This window comes from Suncus etruscus, chromosome 6, assembly GCF_024139225.1.
Source record: "Suncus etruscus isolate mSunEtr1 chromosome 6, mSunEtr1.pri.cur, whole genome shotgun sequence".
Classification (NCBI taxonomy): domain Eukaryota; kingdom Metazoa; phylum Chordata; class Mammalia; order Eulipotyphla; family Soricidae; genus Suncus; species Suncus etruscus.
Window position 1 is genome coordinate 93,947,016 of NC_064853.1, and position 11,148 is coordinate 93,958,163.

The 11,148-nt window shown below is 55.0% G+C and overlaps 1 protein-coding gene across 1 annotated transcript; it reads right to left on the minus strand.

The window, feature by feature from the left end:
• Nucleotides 1-648: 648 nt before the first annotated feature.
• On the minus strand, nt 649-7,190 carry MAP6D1 (MAP6 domain containing 1). Its single transcript, XM_049775896.1, has 3 exons — nt 6,784-7,190; nt 3,197-3,317; nt 649-2,844 (listed from the first exon to the last, which is right to left on the minus strand). Exons 1-3 carry the CDS (start codon nt 7,188-7,190, stop codon nt 2,764-2,766), a joined length of 609 nt encoding a protein of 202 aa, XP_049631853.1. The 3' UTR covers nt 649-2,763.
• Nucleotides 7,191-11,148: the final 3,958 nt, after the last annotated feature.

Genomic DNA, 11,148 nt, shown 5'->3' on the forward strand with positions numbered 1-11,148 from the left:
GTGCTCTGTTCTGCTCCACTGTGCTGTGCGGAGGCCCAAGAGGTTGTCCCAGCAACACGGCCCCCCTGCACCATCTGGTCCCTCCATAGCTAAAACTATCTCATGCAGGAACATTCCAATGACCCCTTTTCTACCAGCTTACTGAGAACTGAAGGCTTTGACAGCCCTGGTTGCCTTAGAGTGGGGATTTCAGCACGGAGGAGGCTCTAATGCATCCAACCTTCCCAGCTTCTCTGGAAGTGAATCCCCGTGGTTCAGAGGTGGGAGAATTGGAGGGCAGGGGGAGTAATGATCAGAGGCAGAGTTTTGATCGTTGTTGAACCAGCAGTGAGTATTACAGAGTGTTAAATTAGAGACTCCCCCTGCCATCAGGCCCACAGGCCACCATCCCCTGCAGGCCTGAAGGCAGCCAGCTCTTTGGACTTTGAGGCTTCCCCAAAGGCTGTATGCCCCCTAGGGCTGGCTGGGATGTTTGAGGTGACAGCCAGCAGGGCTGATCTTGTGCTTTGGGCAGGCTGCGAGGGAGAGAATTGGGAACCACACCTGGTGGTGCTCGGGCTGCCGCCAGCTCACAGGGTTCACAGCTACGTAGGGGTCAGACCCAGGTAATCGTGTGATCCATGATCTCAATACGCTTTACACCATTGCTTTTAGCTGAAATCAGATAAAAATTAAGCTGCTCTTTATTTTTAATTTGCTTTTTACAGAATATAAAAAGTATTTTATAGAAACTTCAAATTGAGTAACTATAAAAGTATTTTTAGTGAAGTAAATTATAGGAGGGAAAGACAAGTTGAGAAGTGGGTAAAATCTATGAGGAAAATGTGCCTAAATTTTTTTAGTTTTTAACTATTTTCTTACACAGAGGTATAAGTCACCATTATTCCCCTTCTCCAAGAGCTGCACTGATACCACCATTACAAGCTCTGCTTGCGAGATGGACAGAGCCACAACTTCCAGCCACCACGCAGCATGGCATGGTGGGAAGGGGGTAAGCCCACTCTCCACCTGAGGTATGAGGGGTCTGCATGTCAGCCAAAAACCCATGCATCCCCAGCATGTGAAGACTGAGCTGAGCAGGGTTGGAGGGCATTTGGAGAGCATTGGTGTGGGGAGGACCAGCACTGCAAGAAAGCCTTTGTCAGCCCCCAGGATAGGGCAGTGGTGCAGCTGTACAGTCCCACACGCCACAAAAAATCCAGATTCTTAGACCCTTGGGGTGCCAGCCTCCCTCTGTAGATGTGGGACAGATGTGAGCAAGGAAACCAGGGATCCTCCTGAGTCTAGCTTGAATAACAGTCTGTGCATGCTGGGGTGCCGGAGAGGGAACCCCAGCCTCCTACCTACCTGAGCTGTTGCTCACCCCTTCAAGCCCTCTCCCCAGTCCCAAAGGGTCTCACACCTCTGGTGAGGGCCGCAACTTGCGTTCTCAACTGTCCACAGGACACAGATGGCAGAGGCACTCAAGTTTGTGACTACTGTAAGGAAATAATTAACCAGGAATCCAAACAGTCCATTTCCACATTTTAGTAAGATAAGAGATTGTGTCCAGGTCCCAGAGGCCCACAGGAACATCCAACATGCAAACCAGGGGCGTCTGCAGGGTTGGACCCCACATAGGGTCCCCCATGTAAAAGAGCTCCCAGAGTGCTGGAGGGGAGGAAGAGCTGTGCTGCAGTGCTAGCACCTGAGGGGACCCCTCTGTAGTCAGAGAGGATCTCGTGCCCAAAAGCCATCACCTGCACCTCAGCAGCTGCTCATCCAGAGAACGGCTGTCCTGAAGCACCCAAAATATGCCTCTAATCTCTTCTGTTTTTGATTTCTGGTTTTGTATTCAGAAGTGAGCAACCCCAAGCAGTGCTCAGGGACTATATATATGATGCTAAGGATTAGACCTATGGACCAGAGCCCTGGCCACCACAGCTGCATTCAAGGCCAGAACCTTCCCTTCTGTGCTACTTCGGCTGTGCCTCATGTCTCTGATTGGACCAAATCAGCCTTCAGGTGATGGAGGGCTAGAGTTCGGAGAGAGGGGTGGCCTTCTGAATTTGAGAAAATCAGGAGACAAAGCTCCTTGAGCCCTGAGTGGAAGGGAGCCCATCAAGGCCTCCCAGGGGCTTTGGCACCTGATAACCACTTCCCCCACATACCCCCAGTTTCACACCAGTGTGGGGTAGTGCAGGGTAGGTAGTACGTACTCTGACCTTGATTAACAATTGGGATTAGTCATCAAGGCAGGTTAGAAACTGAACCCAGGGCTATCCTTCACTCCCCACATTTCCAGGACCCCACCAGAGTAGAAATGCTCTGAAACAGAACACTGATACTGTTTGGAGCACAGCGTCCTGGCCACCTGGCATCTCTAGGTGATACCCATGCACGTAACCATCTTCGTCCAGGGCTCCAAAGGGATGGCCTGGCAGAGTGTTGTGGGCTCGAAAATTCTCATGCAGCCAAGGAAACTTGTTCTTTCCAGGACCCCTGATGTCTCTATTCCTCAGCTCCCCGGGTCACTTCTATTACCAGAAAAACGAGACTCAGGCACCAAGATCCTGAAAGTGGATGGTGACTGCAAGGCCAAGTCTCCTGTCCACACGCTTGGAGGAAGAATGTTGAGACTGGAGTTGCATCTGCCCCGCACATGGAGAGGGGAGCACTCCTGGCTGGGGGGGATGTCCCCCTCTAATCTTGACTCAGGACAGCCCATAACATCTGCCGTGGGGATTACTCTGCCCCACCTGAGGCCTTCCTTCTCAGAAGCCATCACACATTGAGGATCCGGGGAGCCGAGGCCTGAAAGATGGCAGAGGGGTTGGGGGTGAACTTCTTCCTCACCTCAGGGACCTGGAAAAAAAAATGGAGCCCCCATCAGTGGTCTATGCCCCAACCCCAATTGTGGGACACTTCCTCCGCCACCCACCCTGTCCTTCAGCCTGAGACCACATATTCGGCAGAGACACTCCCCCACCACCACCATTAGGCAGGACCCGGCCTTGCCACAGAGAAGCCCCCACATCCCCCATCTCTCCTTGCACAGAACCCAGGACTAAAGCTTTGCCACCAGGGCTCTGGTTAGGAGGGAAGCTGGCAGGAGCAGCTCCCCCAGGACCTGGGCCTTCTGTGTCTGCAGACACTGCCAGCTCTGCCGATATCCGTCCCAGCTGACTCTGAGACCTAAGCCCCCACAAGCACTGACCTGGAAACCGGTCCGAGGGTCACTGCCATCCCATCCAGAGGTACGGGTAGTGACCACGGTGGCAGGTCTGGGCTTGGTGGGTTTGGGGGGCTTCACACCAGTCCAGGCTTGGAATTCCTGCCTATAGCAGAGAATAACGTCAGCCCATGACCCCAACTGATCTCTGGCCTACAAGGCAGGCCCACCCTGTTTCCCCTGGGAGCGCCTGCCAGAGCCACACAGTCTCCTGGCCACTTCAAGGGGTTCATGGAGCCCAGTTAGTTCCCCTGGTTATGGGTAAAGGGAATGGCTCTATGTTTACTGGAGGTAGAGTACAGGGGTCCCACTATTGATATGTTTTGTTTGGGGCCACACCTGGCGTTACTCAAGGGATACTCCTGGCAGATACTGAGGATCAAACCTAGGTCAGCCACATGCAGGGCAAATGCTCTGGCCCCCACTAGAACTCTTAGCAGGCCTTTGCCTCAAAACAAGGATGTGATACTGCTCAGGCCTGGTGGTACTAGGTGCCTTGGCAACAACACCCTGCGATGCGGAGGGGACCATGTGGTCCCAGAATCGAACCCGTATCTGGCAATTGCCTCCCCAGTGTCCTGGCTCCCACCATTGCCCTTACTTCGTGATAACTTTCCTTAACTCCTGCCATAGTCAGTCACAGCAACCATCTCAGACGTTGGCCACTGGTTCTGAATTGCTTTCTGCTGGGAGAGCTGGCTCCTGGCTTACAGGAACACACACCGTCGCCCAAGCTCCAGGACAGATGGACTGTCCCCTTTTGGTTTTGGCAGTGCCCTTGCAGGTGGCAAGCCCCACAAGAAGAAACCTGGGCTCAGAGGTCCCACCCAGCTTGTCTGGGGAAAGTGCTCAGTGGCTGTGCCCTGGTCAGTGTCAGGCCCAAAGGTCCACAAAGCTGCCCTTTCTCCTCAGTAGCAGCACAGCTGGGCCGTGTGTGTGTGGTCAGCACTTGGGGTACCAGGAGGCGAGCTGGGCCAGGGCCCTTGTGGGTCGTGTTTGCTTCCAATGCCATCACAAGCTTCCGAGACAGCTGCCCATGCCATCTGCTGCCCTGTTCTCAGGAAGCGGGTACCCCTTGGCCTGCCAGCTTGAGCTCAGGCTCACCAGAGAGAAAGGACACAGCTGAGATGGGGTCAGCAGAACAGGAGACCATCCTGAAGTGGAGGTGGGAGAGAGTGGCTGGCCAAGGTGGGCTCCTGAGCAAACAGGTTCCAGGGCCGGCCTGCATGAGCTGGATCCCCAGAACAGCAGCTGCTCTCCCCTCCCTCTCCTTCTCTTCTCCCTCCTACTACTACTGAGTTTCAACTCTTAAGAGTCCAGAGCCTCATCTCCATGTTCCTGGCCTAGGTTGGGTGGTGCCAGGGAAAGGGGGACACATTCAGGGTTGTCGTTTCTGGGATTGGAACCCAGCCAGAACTGGGGAAAGAAAAATGGTGCCAGGGCCCGGAGAGATAGCACAGCGGTGTTTGCCTTGCAAGCAGCCAATCCAGGACCAAAGGTGGTTGGTTCGAATCCCGATGTCCCATATGGTCCCCCGTGCCTGCCAGGAGCTATTTCTGAGCAGACAGCCAGGAGTAACCCCTGAGCAAAGAAAAATGGTGCCTTGGGAGGGGTCAGAGAGCACAAGAATAGGGTTTGCCTCGCAAGTGGCCAAACTAGGACCAACAGTTCGAATCCCGGCATCCCATATGGTCCCCCGTGCCTGCCAGGAGAGATTTCTGAGCACCATCGGTTGTGCCCCTCCCCAAAACAAAAAAAAGAAGGTACCTGAGAAGGGGTACCCAGGGGATACCTTGGGGCATGTGTGATGGGGGATCCCTAAGGAGAGGCTCATGTGGGCCCTTGTAGAACAGATGGGGAAAGACTGTAGGCCAAGCAGTGACCACAAATCTCCAAAGTCAGAGCAGATGATAAAGGGGTCCCTGCAGGACCATCTCCCAGACCTGGGCTCTGAGCCCCAAGCAGGAGGGCAAGCCGACACACAACTCACTCAGCCCTGGGATCCCAGCTGCCTCTTACCACACTGTACCCCAGAATATTTCATGGTCCAAACTGCCAGAGAGCTGCCCACAGTCCTGGTAGGAGACTGGCAATCCACCAGCCACCCACATGCCCACCTACATTCCTACAGCTCAGTCAGAGGTGCCAGCACATCCATGACCAACTGGGCAGCACCCAGGTGACAGTGGTTGAGCTTTACTGTGAAAATCACACTCCTGTGCAATTGAAAAAGGGGCCTGAGATAGTTCAGCGGGTAAGTAATGTACATGCCTTGCACACAGCCAACCCTTGGTTCACTATATCCCCAGCATCAGCTACATTCCCCAGAGCACTGCCAAAAATGATCCTGGAGCACAGAGCAGAAATGTGTGGTCCAAAACAAAAATTCACTATTACGGGGACTACACCTGGCAGTGTCTGGAGCCAGATGGTGCCAGGTATTTGATCCAGGAGTACAAGGGCAAGCATCTGCTCTGCTACTTGCATGCTGGTGCTTCCCTCCCCTCTCCCCTCCTCTTCCTCCCTCTCTTTCCCCTTTCCCTCTCTCTCGGCCCCATCTCTCCCCTCTCCCCTCTCCCTTCCCTAAAAATGTTTCTAAGATATTGAAGTCCCCCAAGTCCTCCCAGAAGCGATCCCTGAGCACAGAACCAGGAGTAAGTCCTGTGAACAGTTGGATATGACCCAACCATCCAAGAGACAACAGGCAAGCGGTTCTGCATCTGGGCTTTACGGAGCTCAGCCTAAGCAGCAGCTGAGCTGCAGAGGAGGGGGGGGGGGGGGACGAGGACCCACTCAAGTTCAAGGGTACCTGTAAGGGAAATTCCTAGAGGTAAGGAATGATTTTGATGGACTCCGAATTAGAAATACCCTCAGCATGTCAATGAACTGGGATGCAGATGAACAGCTTTGGGACATGTGTATCAACATATAGTCACATGCTTGGCCACATGAGAAAAATGCTGCAGCATTTACTCTGGGTGGCAGGTCTAGTAGCAAGACAGACGTCAGAATGGGTGGGGAGAACGTGAGCTAAGAGGGGCCCGAAGCGATAGTACAGTGGGGAGTGTGACAGTCTTGCACAAGGCCGACCAGGGTCCGTCTCCTGCGGCATCCCATCTGGTCCCCGGGCACACAGCCAGCGGGGAGTAATTCCTGAGCGGGTTTGGGATCCGAACCACAGGTGAGAGGGGTTTAAGGAAACACTCGCTTCGCTCCGGTGACATCTGTCATTTCTCACTTTTTCTGGGACTTTGAAATAGGAGAAAGGACATAACTCGCCTGCGAAGGGGTGCACGGCGTGGGACCCCAGCCCGCGTCTTCGTGAGGGCGGAGGCAAGCACCCCCAGCCCAGGGGGCTCCCAAGGTGGGCGTCGACTCGGAGCTCGGCGCCCGGACCTCACCCCCGCGGCCCCAAAGAGGGGACTGACCGGAGAACGCGCCCCCCGGACTGGGCAGCGGAGTGGAAGCCGAGTTCCAGCCGGCGGGGGGTGTAGGTGGGCGGAGGTGCGGGGCGAGCCGCCCGCCCGCAGTGCCCGGGGCTCCCGGCCTCAGTTTCCCCAGTCCTCCCTTACCGGTACGACGTGGTGGCGGCTGCAGTCGCGGCGTCCGCGTCGCCCACGGGGAGCACATAGACGCCCCGGGGCCCCGGGGGCGCCGCGGCTTTGGCCCGGCGGCCGCCCGCTCCGGACCCGCGGCCGGGCGCTGCATCTCGGGGCCCCGCGGGCGCCGTCCGGAGCACGCCGAAGTCCCGCTGGTACTGCGTGAGCGGCACGTCCCGGCCCGGCTCCCGGGCGCCCGCGGGGGGCACGCTCTGGCTCTGGCCCTGGCCCTGGCGCGGCGCGGCGCTGCCCGCGCCCGGCTCGTCGCTCTCGAGGTCCGAGTAGCTGTGCAGGGTGAGCGGCACGGCCACGTCCGAGCGGTCCAGCTGGTTCCAGCGCCGCGCCAGGCAGCACAGGCGGCTGATGCAGGGCCACGCCATGCCGCCCGCCCCGCAGCCCCGCAGCCCCGCAGCCCCGCAGCCCCGCAGCCCCGCAGCCCCGCTCCGCTCGGCGCGCGCCCGGCGGCGACAGGCCACGCCCATCCTCCCAGGCCACGCCACGCCCTCGTCCACTCGAGGAATTGCCCCGTCCGCCCCCAAGCCCCGCCCACTCACCCGAGGCCCCGCCCCTCCCGGGGCCGTCCCGCCCCCTCGAGTGGTACCCAAGGAGCGGCCGGGAAAGCGTGGCGCCGCGCGCGCGGGGGAAGATGCTCAGCCCGGAGGCGCTTGCAAGTGATTCATGGCTTCCCTGCAGGCTCGCTACAGCCGGCCTAGCTGCCGAGTTGGGTGGGTCCTCGCTGCCAGGCTCCTTCCTACCTCGCTGTACCCTACGGGGCCCGGCAGGCACACCACACCACGGGGAGGGGCAGCAAAGAGGGGCTCGCGAAGTCATGGGGGCCCTGGTTCCCAGAGAACGCGTGTTTGAATCTGCCTGAGTCACCGCCTTGGGGTGCTAAATTTGCAGCAACCACCCCAGCTTCCATTGAGAATAGACTTGGGAGGCAAAAGTCCTCAAATCACCTTTCCCTTTAGAGACCAAGTCGGCTGCTGTACTGGGGAACTGAGGTGCTTTATTTAGAGGGCTGGAGGGCGTGCTCTGAGGAGTTAACGGAGGTGGGGGGCAGCATCGCTTGGAGGAAACACTCACCCCCACTCTCCAGTCCTTTCTAGCATCTTCTGGAGTACCCCTGAGCACTGCGGTGTTCAGACAAAACAAAATCAAGGGGCCACAGCGGTTGCACCGCGGTAGGGCGTTTGTCTTGCACGCAGCAGACCCAGGACCGACCCAGGTTCGATCCCGGACATTCCATATGGTTCCCCAGCCTGCCAGGAGCAATTTCTGAGCGCAGAGGCAGGAGTAACCCCTGAGCACCGCCGGGTGTGATTCAAACCCTCAAAATCAAAACCCCCAAGTTTCAAACCTAGCCACAAAGGCTTTATTTCACTTGGAAACTGCACAGATCTCTAGCCACTGTGGACTCTCCAGGCCAGTCTGTTTAATGAGGGAGGGAGCATCAGACCATCACGACCAAGCCCACAAAGATCCCTAAACTTGACACATGCTTTCAGTGTGCTCTGCGGACACTCCCACGACACTAGGGAACCACATTCATTCACTAGCGTTCCATCTCCAGTCTGCAGGACAGTCCTGGACCTCGGAACAGAGACGGCTCCCCAGCCATGCACCACTCTGGAGTTTAAGGTCATAGTCAGGACCCCACCCCACAGGTGCTTTGGGCCAAGCCATGGGCCAAAAGACAAGAGCTGACCCCTGGGAGATTTCACACCACCAGGTCCTGCTAAATCTCCGTGACCTCCCTGCACAGGAGAAGGGGGGTGCTGAATTAGCTGGCTCCCAACCCATTAGGTGACTAGTCTTTTAAAAAGTCCTTAAAGGGGGCCAGAGAGGTGGCGCTAGAGGTAAGGTGTCAGCCTTGCAAGCACTAGCCAAGGAAGGATCCCGGTTCGATCCCCCAGCATCCCATATGGTCCCCCCAAGCCAGGGGCAATTTCTGAGCGCTTAGCCAGGAGTAACCCCTGAGCATCAAACAGGTGTGGCCCGAAACACCAAAAAAAAAATGTCCTTAAAGAATGATTCTTATTTTTCAAACTACTATGCGTGGCGAAGGAGCAGTGGGCCAGACATGGAGCCAAAGGTGAGAAATGGATGAAGCTCTCGGAATCAGGAAAGCGAGCCTGAGGCTCAGGTGGGAGTTTAATGAAGGGATATTGGTTCTCTGGCCAGAGGCAGCAGAGGCTGGACTAGTACACTGACCAAAGATCAATGTAAACTGCTCCTAGGGGACAACAGAGCTCTCATTTGGGAAGGAAGGGGACTGGGGGGGAGGGAGGGGTTGGGCCAGAATAGTAGCCTCTGAGCATTAACCAGACCTGGCCCCAAATCCCCCCCACCCCCCTACCCTACCTCAGGCCAAAAGAGAAAGCATCTGGGGTGTAGTAAGAAGGCAAGGAGTAAAGATCATGAGATGTCAGCAGAGAAGCTAAGCTGAGAACATCAAGGCCCTGGTGGACCCACGGTATGCAAGTGGCCCAGCTGTGGAATGTCCTGGACCTTGAAGTCAGCCTGAAGGTCTGTTCCTTCCCTGATTACAGTGGAGGAGCCAAGCCGTGTCTCCATCTCCCATGTCTGCCCACAGCAAACACAGACTTCCACTTCGGACTCCAGATGGGATGTTCATGTGATTGCAGCCTCCTCTCCCTTTTTCAGAAGTGTCTGAAAAACACTTCTAGCCTCATTTGCAGCTTCAGATTTATTAGCATAATAGATTCAGAACAGTCAGCTCACAGCTGTGTGACCTTGAGCACCCCCCCTTACACACACACACACACACACACACACACACACACACACACACACACATGCATGAGCGAACAGCCTGGGTCTTTTCTGGCAGTGACATCGATAGCTGCTTTAAACCGTCTCTTGGTGCTGGGGATGGAACCCAGGGCTTCAAACATGCAAATATTTCTATTCAGCCACATACCAGGCCCTCCAACTGGCAAGAGAGTGGAGATAAGTGGCTCTGCATCTTATCCAGGGGATAATGTGCAGTGCTGGGGGTCAAATGTAGGGTACAAGTTTTAACCACTCTCTGGGCTCTTGCCCCCACTTTCCTGGGCAAAGCACATAAAGAGAATTCTCTCTTGCAAGTGGCATTAGATTAGAAACAAATTGTCTGGTAAAAAATAACTGGCACTTCACAGTAGAGATGTATGTGCTTGGTGGAAACAAGGTATAAACTGCCTAGCCCTGGGTGATTCTATGCTGTGTTGGGCTGGGACCCGCACATGGGGCTCAGCATAGGGAGGCAGGGTGACCCTGCTCTTGGGCCTTAGCTCTGAGCTCAGCCCCTTAAAAGTTTACTTTTTTATGGCACTAGGGCCACACACAGCGGTGCTCAAGATTTACTCCTATCTCTGTGCTCAGGGATCCCTCTGGCAGGTTCTGGGTATGTGGTGATCACTTGGGGGATCAAATCTAGGTCAACCACATGTAAGGGTAGACCCACCCTAATCACTGTACTCTCTCTCCAGCCTTAAAGTAGACTTCTTCATGCTCCCTCAGGGCAAAGGTGTAAGATTTTGGAGAATCAGTGGAAATCAAAGGACTAAATCCTAGGCCAGAGCAGAGCACCACAAGTTGGTCTTGCACATGGCCATTTTGGGTTCCATCCCTACCATCTCATATGGTCCCCTGAGCACTATCAGAAATAACCCCTCAGCACAGAGCCAGGAGTAACATACCCCAAAAAAACATAAAAGACTAAATCTTGTTTTAGAGTTCAAGACAAATTTAATTCTCAAAACCCATTTCCTCAAAAATCAGAGGATTAGGAGCAATAGGGCTGGATTCAATCCTAATACTCCATATGGTTCCCAGGTACCACCAGGTGTGATCCCTGAGTGCAAAGCCAGGAGTAAACTCTGCGTACTGCCAGGTGTGGCTCCAAAACTAAAAACATGGAAAAAAAAATCAAAACTCAATTCCTCAAAAATAATTCCAACCAGCATTCCACAAAGGGCTGCTCCAAAGGGTGATCCCACTGTGCTATTTCCATTCAAGGAGTACACATGTTCAAGCACAAGATGTAATTAAGCTCCAACTCATCTGATTTGATCCAAGAAACTGCCATCCAATCCCTTAATTTAGCCACAGTTTTAACCTAGAAAGTGAAACCTAAAAATAGCTTTCTGTATATGCCACTCACTGCCAGCAAACATCACCTTTCTTGGGAAAACACAGAAATATTGCCGCCTATTACTTCAGACCATGCCAGAGAAGATACTCTCAACTTTCATCTACCACCTACTCAAGGCAAGGGGAAGTGGAAGAGCCAGAAAGGGAAGTACCCCCAATTTAAACCAGCTGCCCCACCTT

Excerpts from the sequence above, each read along its gene's own strand:
- MAP6D1 (XM_049775896.1), bottom strand. The coding sequence starts at position 7,190 with ATGGCGTGGCCCTGCATCAGCCGCCTGTGCTGCCTGGCGCGGCGCTGG. Across the intron at positions 3,318-6,783 it reads GCCGCCACCACGTCGTACCG|GCAGGAATTCCAAGCCTGGA; the intron begins GTAAGGGAGGAC and ends TCTCTGCTATAG. Across the intron at positions 2,845-3,196 it reads ACCCTCGGACCGGTTTCCAG|GTCCCTGAGGTGAGGAAGAA; the intron begins GTCAGTGCTTGT and ends TTTTTTTTCCAG.